General features: G+C 41.7%; 1 protein-coding gene across 4 annotated transcripts in view; it reads left to right on the top strand.

Annotated features, from left to right (window-relative positions):
• LOC110538568 (forkhead box protein K2) overlaps positions 1-23,723 on the top strand; it is a 29,163-nt gene extending 5,440 nt beyond the window's left edge. The window contains exons 1-9 of one of the 4 annotated variants that reach the window (XM_036938648.2): positions 201-3,153; positions 4,460-4,648; positions 8,151-8,301; positions 14,448-14,594; positions 15,935-16,128; positions 19,971-20,167; positions 20,284-20,565; positions 20,795-20,986; positions 21,884-23,723. In XM_036938648.2, coding sequence (XP_036794543.2) covers positions 3,080-3,153; positions 4,460-4,648; positions 8,151-8,301; positions 14,448-14,594; positions 15,935-16,128; positions 19,971-20,167; positions 20,284-20,565; positions 20,795-20,986; positions 21,884-22,101 — 1,644 coding nt within the window. In that variant the 5' untranslated portion in view covers positions 201-3,079 and the 3' untranslated portion in view covers positions 22,102-23,723. Of the gene's footprint in view, positions 1-200; positions 3,154-4,459; positions 4,649-8,150; positions 8,302-14,447; positions 14,595-15,934; positions 16,129-19,970; positions 20,168-20,283; positions 20,566-20,794; positions 20,987-21,883 lie in introns of those variants that run through there. The other 3 variants (XM_090193734.1, XM_021625460.3, XM_090193733.1) reach the window with 3 other exon arrangements.
• Positions 23,724-24,108: the final 385 nt, after the last annotated feature.

The following is a 24,108-nucleotide window of genomic DNA, read 5'->3' as shown; positions in this document are numbered from 1 at the left end:
ATAGATCCAATGATAAATGTTTGGGGGGGGGGGGGGGTTGGATCACTACTGGCTGTAAGGGAACGAGTGATGCAAGTTTGGAGCAATACTGGCTGTATCCAAGCCTCAGCCAATCGTTTACATAACAGAATGCAGCGCAGCACGCGACTGAAGAAAGGGAACCAACTTACTAGTTACAGCATCAGCGAGCGCTCTGGAAAGGGGGCTTGCCTGTTACAGCAGCGCATCCCCTGAACGATAACGTTAGATGAGAAGCCTGACCATGGAGACAGGGGTGAGAAGGTAATGAAGCGTACTTCATGAGCTGTAACTGAAAAACTAATGGCATTTGGAAAGTTTGTGGTGAGGGAGAACGTGTGGAACTGGTATTAGCATTGTTAAGTATCTTGCTAGCTGGATTGAATTCTCAGTTAGCTAGCCAGAGAAATGTTGAGCAACATTAGCCAACTTATCTGATCAAATAATTGAGTTTACGGTGTGAAAATGAGCTTGCTGGCACATTGTAGAACAGATGTCCACAGGCAGTGTACAATGTAATAATGTGCAGTGCAGCCCAAAGATATTGTTTTTGTTGTGTTGAACTTGACAGCAACACGTGTGAGGGGGATAATAACTTAACTCAGTGAATGTTATTTTTGCACACATGTAGCCTTGTGCACTTGATCGACGTCTATAGTGACGTCTTTTGCATATTTCAGTGCAAAAAAAAAAGTGTCACCTTTTTGGGCCCTCACCAGTTTGCATCCCTGTACCATGCTGGTAACTAGTTTTGAAAAAACATGTTTTCCCACTAGACACTAGCTACGTGTGGTCTGCATAATGAGGTCATCAACATCCCCCTATTTCATCAAATAATTTAGTTTCCCATGCTCTTTGTTGACAGGGGTATTACATTGGTCCTGAAAGGGTGTTGGAGTGCATATGCATAATTGAAGTGTCTGGCTTCACCAGGCTGGTTCCCAGCAGTTTTTCACCCTCTGAGTAGCAATGCTAATTTGAGACTTGGGTGTCAGGGACACTGTTCTCTCTGAATGTGCTCTATGCCAGCTCTGTTGGGGCTTGGCAGCAAGTGCTGCAGCACCTGGTATCCGGACCAAAAGGAAGCAGTGCTGGCATAACAATCTGGGCCTCCATCTCTCTTTGGGGTGTGGTAATGGATCCTGATCCTGCACTGATTGAACCTTGGTGTATATGAACATCTCCTCCATTCTAGGAATTCACACTAAATTTAGCCTGAGCCTCTGGAAGCAACGTCAGCACAAGAACTGTTTGTCAGGAGCTTCATAAAATGTGTTTCCATGACCGAGCAGCCTTACACAAGCCTAAGATCACCATTCCCAATGCCAAGTGTCGGCTGGAGTGAAGCTCGCCGCCATTGTACTCTGGAGCAGTGGAAACTTGTTCTCTGGAGTGATGAATCACACTTCACCATCTGGTAGTCCGATGGACAAATCTGGGTTTGGTTGATGCCAGGAGAACACTACCTGCCCTAATGCATAGTGCCAACTTTAAACTTTGGTGGAGAAATAATGGTCTTGGGCTGTTATTCATGGTTCGGGCTAGGCCCCTTAGTTCCAGTGAAGGGAGATCTTAACGTTACAGCATACAATGACATTCTAGACTTCTGTGCTTCCATCTTTGTGGCAAGAGTTTGAGTAAGGCCCTTTCCTGTCTCAGCATGACAATGCTCCCATGCACAATGCGAGGTCCATATAGAAATGATTTGTCGATCGATGTGGAAGAACTTGACTGGCCTTTACAGAACCCTGACCTCAACCCCATCAAACACCTTTGGGATGAATTGAAACGCCGACTGCGAGCCAGGCCTAATCGCCCAACATCAGTGCCCGACCTCAGTAATGCTTTTGTGGCTCAATAGAAGCAAGTCCCCGCAGCAATGTTCCAACATCTATGGGAAGGCTTTCCACGAAGAGTGGAGGCTGTTATCTTAAGGCTAGCTAGCAGAACCCCCTCGACATCATCCGCTAAAATTTTACTTTCATACATTCACAAGTGCAATATACCAAATTAAAGCTTAACTTGTTAATCTAGCCACCGTGTCCGATTTCAAAAATGCTTTACAGGGAAAGCACACCATATGATTGTTAGGTCAGCGCCTAGTCACAAAAAAACACAGCCATTTTCCAGCCAAAGAGAGGAGTCACAAAAAGCACAAATGGAGAGAATTAATCACTAACCTTTGATCTTCATCAGATGGCACTCATAGGACTTAATGTTACACAACACATGTTTGTTTTGTTTTATAAAGTTCATATTTATATCCAAAAATCTGTTTACATTGGTGCATTATGTTCAGTAATGTTGTGCCTCAAACATCTGTCGAATTTGCAGAGAGCCACAGCAATTTACAGAAATACTCATCATAAACTTTAATAAAATATACAAGTGTTATGCATAGAATTAAAGATATACGTCTTGATGACAGGGGGCAGGCAGTATTTTCACGTCCGGATGAAATGCATGCCCAAATTCAACTGCCTGCTACTCATCCCCAGAAGTTAAGATATGCATATTATTAGTAGATTTGGATAGAAAACACCCTGAAGTTTCTAAAACTATTCATGTCTGTGTATAACAGAACTTAATTAGCAGGCGGAACCCCGAGGACAAACCATTCAGATGTATTTTTTTGGGGTCACTCTCTTCAATTGGTTTTCATTGGGAATCCAGATTTATAAGGGACCTTCTTGCAGTTCCTATTGCTTCCACTGGATGTAAACAGTCTTTCGAAATTGGTTGAGGTTATTCCTTTGTGTAATGAAGAAGTACGGCCATCTTGAACGAGGGTCACTTGAAGCGTACTGTTAGTCACATGACCAGAAAGCATGCTTCAGTTTTTTCTTCCTGTATTGAACACAGATCATCCCGTCTTCAATCTTATCCATTATTTATGTTCAAAAATACCTAAAGTTGTGTTACAAAAGTAGTTTGAAATGTTTTGGCAAAGTTTACAGGTAACTTTTGAGATATTTTGTAGTCACATTGAGCAAGTTGGAACCGGGGATTTTCTGGATCAAACGTGCCAAATAAATTGACATTTTGGATATATATCAACGGAATGAATCGAACAAAAGGACCATTTGTGATGTTTATGGGACATATTGGAGTGCCAACAAAAGAAGTGCGTCAAAGGTAAGGCATGAATTATATTTTTTATTTCTGTGTTTTGTGTCGCGCCTGCAGGGTTGAAATATGGTTTCTCTCTTTGTTTACGGAGGTGCTATCCTCACATAATAGAATTGTTTGCTTTCGCCTAAAAAAGCCTTTTTGAAATCTAACATGTTGGCTGGATTCACAACAAGTGTAGCTTTAATTTGCTGTCTTGCATGTGTGATTTAATGTAAGTTTGATTTTTATAGTAATTTATTTGAATTTGGCGCTCTGCATTTTCCCTGGCTTTTGACCAGGTGGGACGCTAGCGTCCCACATATCCTAGGGAGGTTGATGCAACCGCTGTGTCAGATTTTAAAAAAGCTTTACGGAAAAAGCACACCATGCAATAATCTGAGTACAGCGCTCAGCCACAAAAACAAGCCATACAGATGATACCTGCCATGTTGTGGAGTCAGAAATAGTGTTATAAATATTCACTTACCTTTGATCTTCATCAGAATGCACTCCCAGTTCCACAATAAATGTTTGTTTTGTTTGATAAAGTTCATCTTTATGTCCAAATACCTCCTTTTTTTGCTCGTTTAGTTCACCGATCAAAATTCACAAGGCGCGGCAAGTCCAGACAAAGTCGAAACGGTTATATTACAGTTCTTAGAAACAAGTCAAGCGATGTATAGAATCAATCTTTAGGATGTAAGTAGCTCAAGGCATTCTGCCAGACACCTGATTCAAACAGCTCTTATTCGCTCCCCCTTCATAGTAGAAGCCCGAAACAAGGTTCTAAAGACTGTTGACATCTAGTGGAATCCTTAGGAAGGATTGCACTTTCTATTCGAAAGGCAATGACTTGAAATACTACAAACCTCAGATTTCCCACTTTCTGGTTGGATTTTTCTCAGGTTTTCGCCTGCCATGTGAGTTATGTTATCCTCACAGACATCATTCAAACAGTTGCAGTGTTTTCTATCCAAATCTACTAATAATATGCATATATTAGCTTCTGGGCCCGAGTAGCAGTTTACTCTGGGCACGGTTTTCATCTGAACATAAAAATACTACCCCCTATCCCAAACAGGTTATATCAGCAAAAGGGGAACCAACTCCATATTAATGTCCATGATTTTGGAATAAGATGTTCGATGAGCAGGTGTCCATATAATGTAGTGTATAACGAAAAAGACATTACATACAAAATGCTTTTTACACTTTACATACATTTAAAAACATTAACATGTAGAGTGTGGATGCTCAGAGGCCACAGACTGGAAGGTTGCATTACATTGTGTGGTAGGTGAATTTGAACCTTTTGTCTCTTTCTCTACAGGTGCACTTTCAGGTTTCCCAGCACAAATATCAAGATCACATTCACAGCCCTGTCCAGTGGAAAGAGGGAGAAGCGTGAGGCGCCTGAGTCTCCAGTAAAACCAGTCCACATCTCTCCACTCACCATAAACATTCCAGACAACATCGCCCACCTCATAAGCCCCTTGCCCTCACCCACCGGCACCATCAGGTACAGTAACAGTAGGCCTGGGCCTCAGTTAACCTTGAGATAACTTATTATCATACTGGCCTGGCGGCTAATGCTTAGTTTATTGAACTCTAGGGGAAGCTGTGAACCAGGCTCAGCTTGCAGCTTCAGTCACCTCTTAACCCACACAATCTGTCCAACACCGCTTTATTGTGTGTACTTGTTAAGCCTAGTCTGTGTGTAGCCATTGGCAGTCTTCACTTAGCTGCTGTGTGTGTGTTGACTGAAAATACATAGCTCCTAGCAATGTTAATTTTGACAGCTGTTTTAGTTTTAATACCTTTTATTCTCAGTCACATTTTAGTAATTTCATCCTTTGTTAGTTATTATTAGTCGACTAAAACTCTGGGCAGTTTGTCTATTTTAAGTCACAGCCATTTAGGTCACATAGTAAGTGCATTTTTTTCCTGTTTTAAATTATGAATATTTAGGCTACCTCTAACTTCCATCATGTGCACATTCCTTGAAAAGGGGGGAAATTGAGCTTTACAAAAAATGCCAGGAGTATTACTGTACTACTAATATTCAATAAATAGCATTTGTTTTTTCCATAGGAAAGGTTAGTTACAAGTCAAGTGTCCTGTAGGCTTGGGTGGTTTACTGTATAACGGGGTATTTGGAAGAAGCCACGGGAGGATTTTTCAAAACATTATTTTACGTGATGTAGCTTACCGTAGTTCCCCAGAACAGTTGAGCCAGTCACGTGTTTGTTTGTAAGTAGCACAATTGGAGAAAGCCATGTGGTGAGTCCACAGCATTCTAAATCGATTGGCGAGTCTCTGTTGTGCGGCGCACATTAGGTGATGAAGCCATCAGATATCTTATAATGGCTTTCTGACAGAAGTCAGAACGCTAGATGAGGTCTGTACAGCTGCCATTTTCCCCCTGTGTTTTCTACTAGTGTTTTTTTCCCCCCATCTGGTCTATGTACACATGCTTCTCTTCCTTTGGAAAGCAAGCATCCCAACTTTGTTCATTTGCACAGTTTCTCTCGTTCGCTTTCACTTGTAAATGTCCATACAGATCAAAAATCACATTCGGTAGCTACTTTTTAACTTTATGAGCTGTATTTTCTGGTCTTTGTAATTAGTTTGTTTTGCTCGTTGGCATTTCACAATTAGTTTGCTAATTTTTGTTAGCATTCTGGTAAGAAGCCCAGTTGAATTTTCTTGTTGTAGCGCCCTCTTGTGTGCTATGCTGGTAATACCGTAAATCCTAGAACAAGAGAAGGACTGTATGACGAAATGAAAATCTGTATACCGCACAAGCCTACTGTCCTGGCTTCGCATCAGTTTAAAAGATTGAACGAGTGGCTGAAGTGACCACCTGGAAACTGTATGGGAGAGCCTGGCAGATCAACTCAATCAGACCGCAGCTCAAATATGTAGTGAGAGGATTGAATGAAATATTCTACATGCATGCATGTACAGTTGAAAAGGAGCTTCATGTCAAATGAAATGTGAGACGAATGTATGTGGAATTCTCCTCTTCACATTTTCGTAGACTAAAATGAAAATTAATTTGTAATAGTTAAAGTTTTTTCCAGTGCATTTCATTATCGTAGTAGTTTTAGACAGGAAAAATAGGTTGTTAATTTAGCCAACAATAACTAAATCAACACTAGGGGTGTGAACGTTTAAATGGAAATTGGGATCCTTAACGTTAGGAAACATTTTTTAATTCACATTACTTTTATCACACAACATATTTTGTGTTTTTGCCAAACTAGACGATAGGCTATATAAGCCTGGGGAAAGTTGTGTAAAGGTTGACTCAACGATATAACTTAGCTGCAGAAAGTAAACTGCATAGTGGGTAAATATCCGCAACATCTAAGAGTGTTGAAGTGCTTGGCTCAACTTCTCAGCTGTTTTTGTCCTCTTTCTGCCTGGTAGCCGACCTGCCTATACTGTGCTCCTCCCCTCTCTCTCCGTCCCTCGCTAACTCGCTATGAAAGATGCAAGTGATTCTGTTCTCTGAAGTATGGTAACTAATCCAGGGCTCTACAGTGCACATATGCGCCTAAATATTTTTCTGTGTGACCTGGCCATTTTGTTTAGGAGAGCCTGGAACATTTGAAGGATTCTAGCTTTAATATCTCAAATATTGTTAATTGTACTCAGTTGTAATCAGGCTCCTCCATTCCAAAATTCCTAGCGGAATTGAATCTTAACTCTCCTGAAATGGGGAGTTGACGTGCAAGTCTGAGTCAATTATTTTGGCGGCAACTGTCCACCACTGCGTCATCATCGTTAACAGTTGGGTAAATGGCAGAGAAAGGCAAGCGACAGCACTGAAGCCCTGTATGGCAATACTTTGAGAAGTTAATGAGAAGGAAATGCACATTTTGCGAGGTGGAATTGAAGTACAGTAATGGTGGTGCAGTGCTTAACCATCTGAAAGGGGTACACCGTGAGACCCAAAATGGTTTTATCAGCAGCGCAGCTGAATTGTGAATTCACGTGGAATTATTTTCTTCCTATTGTTTTAACGGAAAACCGATGATAAAAATGTCTGTTTAAACATTAAGAACTTTTCCCCCCATGCGTCCCAAACTGCTGCATATACCCTGACTCTGCTTCCACTGAACGCAAGAGAAGTGACACAATTTCAGGCACTGCATTATTTATATGGAACACAGGACAAGCTAGTTAAACTAGTAATATCATCAACCATGTGTAGTTAACTAGTGATTATGTTAATTTATTTTTTAAATAAGATCAGTTTAATGCTAGCTAGCAACTTACCATGGATCCTTGCTGCGTGCACTCGCGTAACAGGTGGTCAGCCTGCCATGCAGTCTCCTCGTGGATTGCAATATAATCAGCATCTAAAAATGCTGATTACCAATTAATATGAACACTTGAAATCGGCCCCAGTTAATTTGCCATTACGATTAATTGGTCGGCCTCTAGTGCGAATCACCCATGAATTCCTACTAGCACATCTGCCAATCAGCTATGGCGCATTGCACCGATGATGGAACTGCTCCAGATACAGTGAAGAATGGAAAAAATAATATTGTTTTCATTTGATTCTAACCAATAATCAGTGTTTATCTCCAGATTATTCATGTTTGCTTCAGCTAATGACAAATCCTTAAGCTTTTTCTGCTGTTTTAACTCAACTTAATGCCTCAAACGGTTTTGCTCTCCTTTCAATATGAGTTAGATAATGGGAGTATTTGCATAGGTGGTGTGTACCAGTCTGACTGCAGGCTACTGCAGGAAAGGGCACAGATAAGCTGAGTCAAGATATTTATTTTAGTGGGGCCCCGTATTCCTCAGAATAGCTTGGCTAATTGTAAACCATTGCTTGATTTCTAAAAAAGGAACTGAGGTCATCAGTGGATCAATTATGCAGTTTTGTTTGTAGCCTAAAAGTATTGCATTATTCTTAGTCAGATAATTTGATATGTACTGTGTTTGTCATCATGCTGCCAGAGACTTGGTGACTAACAGCCTGGTCCTCTTCTTCCCCACAGTGCTGCCAACTCGTGCCCCTCCAGTCCCAGGGGAGCGGGCTTGTCCGGCTACAGGATGGGTCGCATCGTTAGCTCTGCAGAGCTACAGCTCATAAACGACAACTCCCAGTCAGAGAACGACAAGGAGGCCTCAGGAGGGGACAGCCCCAAGGTGAGTACCACATACAGAGAATCTCCATTGAACATGCTTTTAGTCTAAGGCTAGGCTTAAATTCATCTGTGTCTGTGAAACTGGCATTTTTAATTTAGTGGCAATCAGCAGTTGAAACCATAAAATGTTATCCCCGCCACTGTTTTGGTAAAAAGCTGAGGGATGGAGCTGGAGAAATGTAACCACTCTCAAATTTATAGATGGAGCTATGGATGCAAGAATTGACCAACCATTTATCAATATAGCTTTAATGTTATGAGCGTGTACAGTGTTTGTTTACATGTACTTTTTTTAGTGCTGAGTAGGGTTGCACATTTTGGGGAATATTCAGAGGTGGAAACTTTCTGTGGGAATTAACGGGACTATATGGTAATTAACGGATATCTATGCAAATTAATATTAATGCCATTTAAATGTTTTTTTGCTTTGGATATATTTACCATATCATATGGAGACAGAAACATAAACCTTATCATAAGTAGACATAATAGCAAATGTTTAAATCCTTCCAATAGAGAATTTTATTCAATAAATTTAATTTTAAATGACTTTTCACATGGGATGATTTCACTGAACAACAAAAGAAAGGGAATATTGAATGATCACCAATGATCCATCGTATCTACCAAACAACTTTTTCATCATACTTCTGTAAAATGATAGTCTAGAAACTAAAGCTTTGGTTGTCTTCCTCTCAGGCTTCCCTGTCTTCTCCCTGGATCTCCTCAATGTCCACCTCTTGAACATCAGAATCTGAGGCCTCATCTTCACTGTCACTTTCCAACCTTGTTGAGGATGACTTGTTGTCATGCTCAAAAAGCCTCAAATTTGCCTGGATTGTCACCAATTCTTTTCAACCCTTGTATTGGTCAGCCTGTTGCGTGCTTTGGTGTGTGTTCCCAAACAAGGACCAGTTGCGCTCTGAGGCGGCTGATGTTGGTGGGATTTGGAGGATGACGGAGGCAACAGGGGAAAGAGCCTCATACCCACAAAGTCCTTTCCACCAGATGGCTGATGAGATATGTTGGCACGACTGCCATATTGCATCTCCATGCCAAAAGCCCTTGCTTGGAAGTTTAGTTCGCCAGGCTGCAAATAACCCTCATCAAGGCCACGGTGGCGCGACACGGTGGTGATGACACCATAGGCCGTGTTGATCTCTGCACCCGACAGGATGCTCTTGCCGGCATACTTGGGGTCCAACGTATGCGGTGGTGTGTATGGGCTTCAGGCAGAAGCCTTCACGCTTTTTGATGTATTTCAGAACTGTAGTTTCCTCTGCTTGGAGCAACAGTGAAGTGGGCAGGGCAGTACGGATTTCTTCTCTTACATCAGCAAGTAGAGTCTGAACATCAGACAGGAGCGGCATTGTCTCCCTCAATCCGTGCAATGGCTACTGTTTTAGGTTTCAGGCTGCTTACCACTCTCTCCCAAAATACATTACCCAGGAGGATCCTCTTGAAGGGTCTGTCTATATATTCTTGGAGAAACCCCTTCCCCTCCAGGAGACTGTCAAACATGATGACATGTTGGGCAGCTTCAATGTGGTGCTCTTATTCTTCTCACTTTGCTTGGTGAGGTAGATTGCTGCTATAACTTGGTGACCCTTCACATACCTAACCATTTCTTTGGCTCTCTTGTAGTGTGTATCCATTGTTTTCAGTGCTATGATGTCCTTGAGGAGCAGATTCATCAATGCATGAGCAGCACAGCCAATGGGTGTGATGTGAGGGTAGGACTCATCCACTTTAGACCAAGCAGCCTTCATGTTCGCAGCATTGTCTGTCACCAGTGCAAATACCTTCTGTGGTCCAAGGTCATTGATGACTGCCTTCAGCTCATCTGCAATGTAGATAACGGTGTGTTTGTTGTCCCTTGTGTCTGTGCTCTTGTAGAATACTGGTTGAGGGATGGAGATGTAGTTAATTATTCCTTGCCCTCGAACATTCAACCACCCATCAGAGATGATTGAAATAGTCTGCTTTCTCTATGATTTGCTTGACCTTCACTTGAACTCTAATCTCTGCATCCAGCAAATTAGTAGATAAAGCATGTCTGGTTGGAGGGGTGTATGCTGGGCGAAAAACATTCAGAAATCTCTTCCAATACACAGCCTGTGAGCACCAGTTGCGTACACAGCTCGAGCAAGACATTAATCAGCATTTCACTGACTACGTTCCTCCATTGAGTAAAAAATACTGACTCCAGGAGGAATTGTGTTAAGGTGTCTGATTCATCATTTTCACCTCGAATAGAAGTAGAGGGACTTTTGTCAGAGGTTGTTTGTGATCACTGAGGAAATTTTATGCACTTGGCCAGATGATTCTGCTTCTTTGGTGCATTCTTCACATATGATTTGACACAGTATTTGCAAATGTACACAGCATTTCCTTCTACATTAGCTGCAGTGAAATGTCTCCACACGTCAGATAGTGCCCGTGGCATTTTCCTGTAAAGATTAGAAAAAAAGAGTAAAAAAAACAAATACAATTCCATGTACAGATAAATAGTTAAGCAGTTAGATTAAACAACTCATTTGTGAGATAAGATGTTTTAAAATGAAACATGCATGGAAACAGGTGAATTAACAGGCTCAAGCAAGCTAAAACCCACATGGTAGCAAAAACTAGCAGAAATTGTTAACAAGTTAGAAATGATTTAAACACTTTGCTGTAGGCTACTATTTACTAGTTAACAAAAAATCATGTGTCATATAAAATATATTCACCCCACCCAGTATTGTAATCAAAACTTACCAGAAAGCATGTAGTCCTTGGCTCAGACAGTGTAGTAGTGTGGACTCAGTAGCATCTCATTAGTGAGCAAGATCTTGAGAATCAGCTGTACATGTGATGGAAGAATGCACTGTGTATGCAGAGGGTTGCAACTCCATTGAATTGGGGATAGTTTAACCAAAATATACTGCAAGACCTAGAATTGCCTTGTGTATCCCTCAAAGGTTCACTGTTATAAGTTACCTTTTTAAAAAGGAAAAAAAAAAGAATTTAAGCAAAATTCCTGGGCATAACTTCCCATGGAAAATGTCTGGAAAGTTTCCGCCGCTTTGCAACTCTAGTGCTGAGTGATTAGTGCTTTTCGTTTTGGTTCTATTATTAAAAAAGAATCACTTTATATTTACTTTATAAATATTGAAAATAGTTCAGTTGTTGGGTATATTACATTTAGTTTTATTTGACTTTTTATTAATTCCAAGTCATCTCATCTCTATAGAGCTGCTGTCTGACAACATGTATTTGAAATGTTCTTGAGTAAATAAGGCATACTTTTACAACTTCTGAATATCCACTATCAATCACTTAGAGCATGTATTTTCAGGTAGAGATACCTCCCAAAGCAACTTCTCCCTATGCCTTTCACTCACATGTCTTCTGTCTCTTCTCTCCCTCTGTGTGCCCCACACAGACTGGACAAGTAGGCGTGAAATAGTTGGTTAATTACTGCGCTAATATATGTAGAATATAAGCCTGTTGGAAACTACAACTACCATATCACACAGTTTGGACTTGGTCTGATATCTCTATTGGTAAAAAAAAAAAAAAAACTTCTGTTTCGGTTAATTGCTTTGTTTACACTACTTTGTTTACAAACATTGGAGTAAAACAAGTTTGTTTGGATGGGATATGACAGTTGAACTAAGCTCGAGGCATTTATAAGTTATATTCTTCAAGAATCAATGGGTACTGCAACTGCAGATTGCCCTTTTTAAATAAGTGCACACTTGAATTAATTGGAGAGGAAAGGTCGTCATGTGTTTGCCTGTTTTGGCATTTTAACTGATGCATGTGACAAAACAAACCCATGGTTGTCATCAAATGTAATTTGTCACATGCTTCGTAGACTAACAGTGAAATGCTTACTTATGGATTATTTTCCAACAATGCAGAGTTAAAGATGAGAGGAAAAATAATACACAAAATTGAGAGACACGAAGAATAAAAACCCAGTGAATTAGAAATAGCATGGCTATACATATAGGGAGTACCCGTACTGAGTCGTACAAGGGTACGAGGTAATTGAGGTAGCTATGTAATGTACACAACGGTAGGGATAAAGTGACTTGGCAGCAGCAGATGTGCAAAAAAGGGTGAATGCAGTTAGTCCTGGTAACCATTTGATTAGATATTTAGCAGTCTTGTTTAGATGTCTTATGTCTCGGGGGTAGAAGAGTCCTGTTGATTTCAGACTTGGTGCATTGGTACTGCTTGCCGTGCAATAGTAGAGAGAACAAGTCTGGCTCGGGTGGGTGGCTGTCTTTTGACAATGTTTTGGGCCTTCCTCTGACACCGCCTGGTGGTAACTGCTCATAGCGTGGAACTGAGAAATATGTTTTTTATTTACGTTGGTTTCACAGTAACTTTATGCAGTTACTGCTAACATGACCCACATTTTCTCCAAAACACAATACAATAGAGGCAGGATACTTGTCCACATGATTAAGCATATATTTAATGTAGCAAAAAATGACTAAGTCATTTTTGACCAAATGAGCATTTACTGCCTTTTTGATTGGTAGGGTAGAATTGTGGTCTGCTTGAAACATGTATGTATTACAGGGAGAGGTTGAACATATCAGTGAAGACCCTTTCCTGCTTGGCAGCTCATGCTCTGAGGACGTGTCCTGGTAATCTGTCTGGCCTTGTGAATGTTTACCTGTTTGTTAAAGGTCTTACTCACATTGGCTATGGAGTGTGATCACACAGTCATTTGGAACAGATGGTTCAGTGTATCTTGCCTCAAAGCGAGCATAGAAAGCATTTAGCTCGTCTGGTAGGCTCATATCACTGGGCACCTCATGGCTGGGTTTCCCTTCGTAACCTGTGATAGTTTGTAAGCCCTACCACATCCGACGTGTGTCAGAGCTGGTGTAGTACGATTTGATCTTAGTTCTGTATTGACGCTTTGCTTGTTTGATGGTTCGTCGGAGGGTGTAGTGAAATTTCTTACAAGCATTTGGGTTTGTGTCCCGCTCCCTGAAAGCAGCAACTCTAGCCTTTAGCTCAGTGCTGATGTTGCCAGTAATCCATGTCTTCTGGTTGGGATTTTTACATACGGTCACTTTGGGCACGTCGTTTGAGTTTGTTTTATTTTTACAGGGACAGTGCACATTAATCAACGTTTCAGTCAAAGTGCCGGTTTTAGCCAGTAGGCTAATTTTCAACCGCAGTCCCTGGGAAGGTTGTCGATGCACTTATTAATGATGCCATCGGCTGAATCATGGTACATATTCCAGTCTGTGCCTTCAAAACAGTCCTGTAGCTTAGCATCTGCTTCACTGACCACTTCCGGTCACTTGAGTGAGCTTTTGCTTGTAAGCAGGAATCAAGAGGATAGAGGTATGGTCAGATTTGCTAAATGGAGAGAGGGATGTATATGCATTTCTGTGTTTGGAGTAAAGGTGATCTAGTTGCACAGGTGACATGCTGGTACAAATGAGGTAAAACGTATTTCAGTTTCCTGCATTTAAAATCACGGCCACTAGGAATGCCTCCTCTGGCTGAGCATTTTCTTGTTTGCTTATGGTCGGTCTTATACAGCTCATTGAGTCCAGTCTTATTGCCAGCATCGGTTTATGGTGGTCGAAAAATATAATGATAACTCTCTTGGTAAATAGTATGGTCTACAGCTTATCATAAGGTATTCTAACGTGAGCAGAACCTCAGACGCACACTCCCTCCCCCGAGCTTTCCCGATGCCGCCGTTCTGTCATGCCGATGCATAGAAAAACCAGCTAGAGAAACACAGGATATTAGTTTTTCAGATCACGTTGATGGGATAGTCTCAAACAGAGCTCGTCCAGTGATTGCATGTTAGCCAGTAGCGCCACCTACTACTCCGTGTCAGGGATTTGGGCCTGGTCTGGGACTCATTGCACTAAAAGTCCTCATCCAAATCGAGGTTGGTGATGGATTTTCTGGTTTCCAGAAGCTCTTTTCAGTCATAGGAAACGATGGTGTAAACATTATGTACAAAAAAAGTTAAGATCAACACCCAAAAACACAAAATAGTTCAATTGGCCAGGAGCCTGTGAAACGGCTGCTATTCCCTCCAGTGCCATTGCTCACAATATGTGCTATGCTGCCTAGTAAATGACACCCTTTCTTCCTTCCTCTTCTTCTTCCCTTTAGGATGATTCCAAACCGCCATACTCATATGCACAACTGATAGTCCAAGCCATTACAATGGCACAGGACAAGCAGCTCACACTAAACGGAATATACACTCACATCACCAAAAACTACCCCTACTACAGGACTGCAGACAAAGGCTGGCAGGTGAGAAATGGTGTATTTCAATACAAATAATGTCATTGAAAATGGTGCATGAGAGGGAAAAGATCTGAACTTGTTTTGAATAGCATTAGGATTCTACCACATGGTTATATTTGAAATATCTCAAAAACCAGAGCATAGCCCCTTGAGTTTTTTCCCACATTTTCTTGTTTCAACATGGATCAACATTGTAGTTACTCCACAATACTAACTTAATTGACAGAGGGAAAAGATGTCTACAGAATAAAACATATACCAGAACATGCATCCTGTTTGCAACTAGGCACTAAAGTAATACTTGCCAAAGCAATTCACTTTTTGTCCTGAATAAAAAGTGTTCGGGGCAAATCCAATACAACACATTATTGAGTACCACACACTATATTTTCAAGCATAGTGGTGGCTGCATCATATTATGGGTATGATTGTAATTGTTAAGAACTGGGGAATAAGTGGAATGGAGCTAAACACAGGCATAATCCTAGAGCAGGGGTACTCTACTCTTACCTTATGAGTTCCAGAGCCTCCTGGTTTACAGTTCTACCTGATAATTAATTGCCCAGGTCTAAATCAGTTCCTGATTAGAGGGGAATGATGGAAAAAATGCAGTGGAACTGGTTTTGAGGTCGAGGGTCTTTGAGGAAAACCTGTTTCTCTCCGACACTGGGAGATGACTTCACCTTTCAGCAGGATAGGAATCTAAAACAAGGCCAAATCTTCACTGGAGTTGCTTACCAAGTAGTCCGTGAATGTGGCGGAGTTACAGTTTTGACTTAAATCTGCTTTAAAATCTATGGCAAGACCTGAAAAATGGTTGTCTAGCAATGATCAACAACCAATTTTGACAGAGCTTGAAGAATTTTGAAAAGAATAATGGGCAAATGTTGCACAATCCAGGCGTGGAAAGAGCTTAGAGACGTACCCAGAAAGACTCAAAGCCTTAATTGCTGCCAAAGTATTAACTCACTTGTGAATAATTATGTACATTTGATTTACTATTTAATTTTCAATCGGTTAGCAAATATTTCTAAAACACGGTTTATTGTGTGTAGATGGGTGAGACTTTTTAAATACATTTTGAATTCAAGCTGTAACACAACAAAATGTGGAATAAGTAAAGGGGTATGAATACTTTCTGAGGGCACTGTATATTAAGATGTGCTTTGACTAATATGCAACCTTGTAAAAGTACACATTCACTTTGGCTTCAAACTGAAGGGCGGAACATGGCTTATCCCATCTGTTTCCAAGTTGTTTTTGAGCATGTGCCACTGAACTGTGACGTGAATAACAGCCTTGGCTGCAGTGTGTTCGTACTAACACGACGGCGTATTCTGTTGTAGAACTCGATCCGTCACAATCTGTCACTGAACCGCTACTTTATTAAAGTAGCCAGATCGCAGGAGGAACCGGGCAAGGGCTCGTTCTGGAGGATAGACCCGTCCTCAGAGGGCAAGCTCATGGAGCAGGCCTTCAGGAAACGAAGGCCGCGGGGTGTGCCCTGCTTCAGGACCCCCCTCGGACCCCTCTCCTCCAGGTATGGATCTACTCACTCTCTCAGGTTTCAGTCACATGATGAGCTCGCTGCATGCTTTACTGCAGGGGTCTCCATCCGGTCGCTCGCAGCCCATCTATCCACATTGACATTATCCCATCCCTAGTTAGTTCCAGTTGGCCTAAAAAGCCAAATGTAACACTATCTGCCAATTAATTTCCAGCAATAGTTCCCCTGTATGTCTGTGTAGTGCACACATTTATCTTCCATTCACTTTGTGTAGCCAGTAAGACAGAATGATAACTGTCTTCAGGGTAGACAGTAGGCTTGGGCGGCATACCGTATACCGGGGTATTTGGAAATAGCCAAGGCATGGCCAAGGCATGGTTTTTTACCATTGAAACTATTTATTTTTAAGTTTTTCAATATGTTTTTTTATATTTTGTTACACAAACTGACTGCAGGTATTTGCTTAAAAAGTAATATGTTAGGAAATGAAGCATATCGTGTTCTTAATTTCACCTGTCACATTATTTTACATTATGAAGCATAGTTCCCAGAACAGTTGAGCCAGTCATGTGGGGCGGCAGGTAGGTGGTTAGAGTTGGGCAAGTAACCGAAAGGTTGCTAGATCGAATCCCTGAGCTGCCAAGGTAAAATCTGTTGTTCTGCTCCTGAACAAGGCAGGTACCAACTGTTCTTAAACCATCATTGTAAATAAGAATTTGTTCTCAACTTCTTACGGCTGAAATCCCGTTAACGGGATCGATTTGACAACAGCCAGTGAAAGTGCAGGGCGCCAAATTCAAACAAATCTCATAATTAAAATACCTCAAACATACAAGTATTATACCACATTTTAAAAACTTGTTAATCCCACCACCGTGTCCGATTTCAAAAAGGCTTTACGACGAAAGTATGTTAGGTCAGCGCCTAGTCACAAAAAAACAGCCATTTTCCAGCCAAAGAGAGTCACAAAAAGCAGAAATGGAGATGAAAATTAATCACAAACCTTTGATCTTCATCAGATGGCTCTCATAGGACTTCATGTTACACAATACATGTATGTTTTGTTTGATAAAGTTCATATTTATATCCCAAAATCTCAGTTTACATTGGCACGTTATGTTAAGTAATGTTTTGCCTCCAAAACATCCGGTGATTTTGCAGAGCCACATTAATTTATAGGAATACTCATCATAAACGTTGATAAAAGATACAAGTGTTATGCATAGAATTAAAGATATTCTTCTCCTTAATGCAACCGCGGTATCATATTTCAAAAAAGCTTTACGGCAAAAGCACACCATGCGATAATCTGAGTACAGCGCTCAGCCACCATACAGATACCCACCATGTTGTGGAGTCAACAAAAGTCAGAAATAGCATTATAAATATTCACTTACCTTTTGATGATCTTCATCGGAATGAACTCCCAGGAATCCCAGTTCCACAATAAATGTTCGATAAAGTCCATAATTTATGTCCAAACACCACCTTTTTGTTTGTGCGTTTAGTCCAGTAATCCAAATGCACAATGCGTGAGCACGTAAGTCCAGACAAAAAGTCAAAAAAGTTATATTACAGTTCGTAGAAACACGTCAAACAATGTACAGAATCAATCTTTAGGATGTTTTTATCAGAAATCTTCAATAATGTTTCAATTCCTTTGTCTATAGAAATGAAAAGGAACAGAGCTCGTGCTCACTGCTGTGCGCGTGACTAAACTAAAGGCTTTCAACCAGACCACTGGTTCAAACAGCTCTCATTATCTCCCCCTTCACAGTAGAAGCCTGAAACAAAGTTCTAAAGACTGTTGACATCCAGTGGAAGCCTTAGGAAGTGCAATTGGATCAAATTTACATTGTTTATTGGATCTGCAATGACTTGAAAAACTACAAACCTCAGATTTCCCACTTCCTGGTTGGATTTTTCTCAGGTTTTTGCCTGCCATATGGGTTCTGTTATACTCAGACATCATTCAAACAGTTTTAGAAACTTCAGAGTGTTTTCTACCCAAATCTACTAATAATATGCATATCTTAGCTTCTGGGACTGAGTAGCAGGCAGTTTACTCTGGGCACGCTTTTCATCCGAATGTGGAAACAGCACCTCCCAGCCATAAGAAGTTAACCGACTTGCCTAGTCAAATAAATGTTAAATGACATTTTTAAAAATGTGTTTGTTTGTAAATAGCACAATGGGAGAAAGCCTGAGCAGTTGATTCCAGCTGTGTATTGACAGGGGTCGTGTTTTATATTGACCGTCAGGGACGTGCAACTATAGTTTTCCTTCCTTCACAGAAAACACATTCGGCAGAAAATAGCTTCATTTTCATCAGATGACAACCAAAGTGCAGCGCTATTTAGCAAGTAAATGGGCTTACAATGAAAAAGCAAGGTATTTTTTTGCAAAAAAAGCTGCTACATTTCCTAATGTTTTGCTTAGTTAGTTAATCTTGCATTTTACTGGAGAAAAGGAGTCTGGCTACACTGAGTAAAGTACTGGAGAAAAGTAGCTCAACATCAGTCAGTGATGTCTGCTGATAGGTTTTCTATGAATTCTCATCCGAGAGGAGAAATGCAACTGAAGCACAAAATGTGTGACGCTGAGCAGAAATTACAATAAGAAGCATATTACATCTTACACCATTTTTTTTCCAGTGTGAGAAAAAGCAGAATTCTGCGTTAAAGCACAATACTATGTTTAATTTGCTAATTATCGAAGTATGTGGCCGAATTAATAGGGTGACGGGCATCATATAGTGTTAGCTTTCTCCCGTGTTTGAGAACTCAAAGCCCTTTGGATAAGTTATTTGTACAGCTGCCACTATCTTGATTTCCTTGTGCCTTTTCTCCTCTCCATTCTCGGGCCGTCTTCTCCTCCCCAGGCCCGTTGCCCTAGTGACTCCAGACTCCACACAGACACAGCATGTACACATGCTGCAGCAGAGCCAGTACTGTTTGTTCTTCAGACAAGCATGTTTCAAAACTTTGTTCATTTGCACACTCATTTACATTTGCTTTTAAATGTCCAAACTCACCAAAAATGCCATTCAGTAGCTCCTATCTAGGAAATCCAGCTCATAAAGTTATACGTGTACGTCTTTGCAATTCGTTTATATTAGTTTGCACTCTTTAGCATCCTCCATGGAAATGTTCTATTACTTGTGCAAATTTTGTTAGCATTCTATTAATAGACGGCCAATAGTTTTTTTTTTTTTTTTTTTTTTTTTTTGCGGCCTTGTTTACTAAGCCGGTAATACCGTATATCCCGGGATGCAATCAAGACGGTATGACAATGTGAAAGTATGGATACCGCCCAACTCTAGGTGACAAAAAAATACTTTCCCCAAAACCTTCTCAATTAAATATTAACAGCAAAACAGGTTTACCTGTTCTATCATGATTATTTGATCAATCGGATGGGCTTTTTTTTTCTCTCGCAAAATTCTCAATTAAAGTGGTATTGCATGCAAATCAAAATATATATTTTTTGTATTTTTCTCGATTTTTAGTATTGGCGTGGACTCTGAACATCACATTTCATTGTTTCTCTAAGAATAATTGTAATTTTGAGTGAAAAACGATGAAAAATATAACGGGACTGAATTTGGGAAAATACTGTGTATTTGAAGCTAGGATTTTTTTTGTATTTTGCGATACGTTTCATAATTTAAAGTAGCTCATGATATAAAAGGTTGGACACCTCAGCTTTACTGTTAGATTGGCATGTTTGTGCCATTGCCTTGTGGCCATATGTGGTCACTATAATATTCCCATTGGGAAAGTGTGACTCTGGTGGAGTGCGACTAGGGTGGTAAATTTCAATGCATATGTAAATCTAGAGCATTTTTAAAGCCTATCTGCTTTTCTCTTTCACAGGAGTGCCCCAGTCTCCCCTAATCACTCTGGGGTGCTCTCGGCCCACTCGAGTGGGGTGCAGACCCCTGACAGCCTATCCCGAGAGGGTTCCCCTGTCCCCATGGAACCAGAGCCCGCTCCGGCCCCACCCCCTGCCACGGCAGTCCAGCCCAAACTAGCTGTCATCCAGGAGGCCCGCTTTGCACAGAGTACACCAGGTGAGAGACGCCCATTTTTGTCCTATCACATTGTTGGGAGTCTTCTCCAATCCTATGTACAAACGTGCAGTCGTCACATGTGGATCCTCCGTTAAAGAAAGCTATTGTTTGTCCAGGCTCTCCTCTCAACAGCCAGCCGGTGCTCATCACGGTTCAGCGTCAGTTACCTCAGACCATAAAGCCGGTGACCTATGCCGTGGCCACGCCTGTGACTACCAGCACCAACCAGAACCAGCAGCCCGTCATGCAGACGGTGCACGTTGTCCACCAGATCCCTGCCATGTCTGTCACCAGCATGGCCGGACTCAGCACCGCCAACACCTACACAGTGGCCACCCCCACCATGGTCACCCTCCAGACTGAGCCCCAGGAGAACGGAGACTACTCAGAGGCCAAAGGTGAGGGGATGGTGTGTGTGTGTAGATGGACAGATTGTGTTGACTCAAGGTAGTAGTGGTTTCAGCCAGGTTTACATAGGTCTGTTTTACTCTTGACCAAGGCACCTGTGTATATGTCTTTTCTTAGTAAATGTGCAATGTATCTCATGTTGATCAGTTATTGTAGTGCTTGTTTGGTGTTATGTTATTAGAGGTCATTGACATCATTTTTTCCTATGTTTGTCTCTAGTAAAAGTAGAATCTGTTCCAACGATCACCCACGCCTCTATAGGCGGTGGCAGTCGCATCATCCAGACGACCCAGTCGGCCACGCCCTTTAAGACGCTGACGTTAGTGCAGCCGGCCCTGGGCCAGCACCAGCTCCCCATAAAGACCATTGCACAGAACGGCACCCACCTGATGCCAATGCAGGCCGCTGCAGGTGAGACACTGGCTTAGAATGGATCCGGTCAAAGCGCTTTATCCGCATCTGTAGTCTACCACTGCTCTAACCGCATCTGTAGTCTACCACTGCTCTATCCGCATCTGTAGTCTACCACTGCTCTATCCGCATCTGTAGTCTACCACTGCTCTATCCGCATCTGTAGTCTACCACTGCTCTATCCGCATCTGTAGTCTACCACTGCTCTGGCCGCATCTGTAGTCTACCACTGCTCTGGCCGCATCTGTAGTCTACCACTGCTCTGGCCGCATCTGTAGTCTACCACTGCTCTGGCCGCATCTGTAGTCTACCACTGCTCTGGCCGCATCTGTAGTCTACCACTGCTCTATCCGCATCTGTAGTCTACCACTGCTCTATCCGCATCTGTAGTCTACCACTGCTCTGGCCGCATCTGTAGTCTACCACTGCTCTGGCCGCATCTGTAGTCTACCACTGCTCTGGCCGCATCTGTAGTCTACCACTGCTCTGGCCGCATCTGTAGTCTACCACTGCTCTGGCCGCATCTGTAGTCTACCACTGCTCTATCCGCTTCTGTAGTCTACCACTGCTCTATCCGCATCTGTAGTCTACCACTGCTCTGGCCGCATCTGTAGTCTACCACTGCTCTGGCCGCATCTGTAGTCTACCACTGCTGTGAGTAGTCCCTGTTTGTTTAATTAGTTCATGCAGCGTACTTGTCAGGGCTGCTCTGCAGTGTGTTTGTGTATCACGAAGGGCCATATGAATCCCTGTCTGGCTGGAGTTTCCGACACTGTTTTGAAAAGTACACTTTTTATTGGCATATGTTCTAAGACATTAGATTACTTAGCAGAGTATTCCATCAATTCCGACGCTGAAATATTTATATTTTTTCCTCATCTTCCTCCCCATGTTCAGCCACAGCTGTTGCGAGTCCTCTCCACTTGCTGGCCACTCACGCCTCCGCTTCAGCCTCCCTCCCGACCAAACGACAGAACGGAGCCCAGGCGGCCAGCGATCAGCCCAACGGTAAGCGCATCAAAACAGAGGAAGGGGACAGCGCCACCCCCACCGCAACACGCGTAGCAGATACGGACTCGTCGGCAGCCAATGACCAAGCCAGCCACCACAACTAGTCTTCTATAACAACACCACCATCTTGTTTTGTTTTTTTCTCCTTTCCTACCATTTATTTCCCCCTTCTTCCATTGACTCCCAAGGTGCCAAAAATAGAAGATTTTCAGTTGGTTTAACCATTGTAGAGGATTGGAAAATATGACCACCCCTTTAAAAAATAAAAAAAAGACTGAAGAGAATATTTAGTTGAGATTTGAAAAAAGGACAACTAGGACAAAGTAGAACTCTAATTTGAAGGTACCCCTGTGAGACATCGCCACGGAGGAGGAGGATGACGACTACTCCAAGACCACAGGAAGCCTTAACAACAATTAACCTTTAACATGATGAGCTGAACTTTGACCACCTGCAGCGAGCAGTTTGACTGAGGCCCATGTTAGCCCGGCGGTCGCACGGTACCTCTGTCTCAACTACCTCAGTGCAGATTGGGGCCACGGTCAAGGGCACCACTCAACGGACCCATGGGGTGACTGGACGAAGTGACCAACTAGCAGCATGAGAAGCATTTGACCCAAACATGACAATTCCTGGACCTTTGGCAGCTAGCCTTTCATATACTGACCTAGCCTTATTGCTGCTGTAAGTAGAAATGCAGTATTTTGTTGTTCATATGTGGACCATAGGATCTGTTTTGGATGTATTTTCATTTATATAGGTAAAACAAGTAATAATAATTGAAATAAAGAAAGCATTACAGCAGTGGGGTCTGACATTTCAATCACTCCACCTGAACTTCAACATTCTCGCTGTTAGTTTGTATGTGGACTTTTTTTCTGTTCAGTGTCGTTTCTTTTTACAATTCTATCAATGGAGTGTTTTTTTCCCCTGTCAAATCCACGTTCTGTCATATCCAAATCAATTTGCTTTGTTACACTTACATATTTTCATACTTGCACAGATAACCAGTAAGATATAAACATATTAATTCCATGTGTAGTTGATCAGATGCCTCATTGAGCTTTCATGTAACAGACTACAGAAAAGTACCTGAGCCGTTAACGCGTGAATCCTTAGTTGAAACTAAACCAAAGGGGTCACTCCACCTGTTTTTGGTAAAAAGCTGAGGGATGGGCCTGGAGAAATGGAACCACTCTCAGATTGACAGACGGGACTATGGATGCCAGGACTGACTATCCATGATATCACAATTGTGGTTTTAACCATGTTTTGAGACTATACCGTGCTTTACATTTCCATTGTTTACAAACATTAGCGTAAGAACAAGTTTATGATGGGGTACGAGAGTTGAACTAAGCTCATTAGGCGTTTAAGTTATTATTCAAGATTAGATGGGTATATATTCATTTAAGTCAGAAAATGGATGTAGCAACTAAGGATTCTAGCTTTAACTGTACATTTAACAGAAGAAAACAGCTGTTTAAAACCAGACCAGATCTGCACTTGGTAAAATGTTTTTTTTTTCTCGTTATCCTTGGCTGTGGTGACTTCGGTGTGTGGACAGACCCTTTGCTTGACTATTTCATTCTGTTCCGACAACCTGACGAGTCTGTCTTCAGATTGTATATGTTCCAAACTAAAGAAGATACAAGTGATGGATATTTGTTCCGCTTCAGTGGATAAATGCTTTTTTTTATTTTATATAAATTAATTTAAAACCTTTCACTCTATTTTACTTGTCCAAAGGTTTCACCACAACAGTGATCAGATCTTCTGCTCTCAGTATGCATTTAATTCACAGATGTTTCAGATACAACATGCTAGAGCAGCTAATGGCAAACTACTTAGAAGCAGCTCATGGCCATTCTATTTCCTCTGACCAGATTATCCTCCTCCAATTATACATGTTTGAACAACACCTAGCAGGTGATTGCTAACAGATCATGGCCACCTGTTCCTTTTAGCCGTTAATCTTTCTGGTGTCCCCCCTAACGATACAACTAGAGAATGACACACCCATGGCCTCTTGCTGAGGATTTGCCATTTAGCACACAAGACATTCACTTGTGATTGAATAGTTATTTCGTTGCCTTTTGACAGCTTCTGTA

This window comes from Oncorhynchus mykiss, chromosome 12 (assembly GCF_057628025.1).
Source record: "Oncorhynchus mykiss isolate SJ-2025 chromosome 12, ASM5762802v1, whole genome shotgun sequence".
Classification (NCBI taxonomy): Eukaryota; Metazoa; Chordata; class Actinopteri; order Salmoniformes; family Salmonidae; genus Oncorhynchus; species Oncorhynchus mykiss.
The sequence above is the reverse complement of the archived record's forward strand: the minus strand, read 5'-3'. Positions and strand labels throughout refer to the sequence as shown.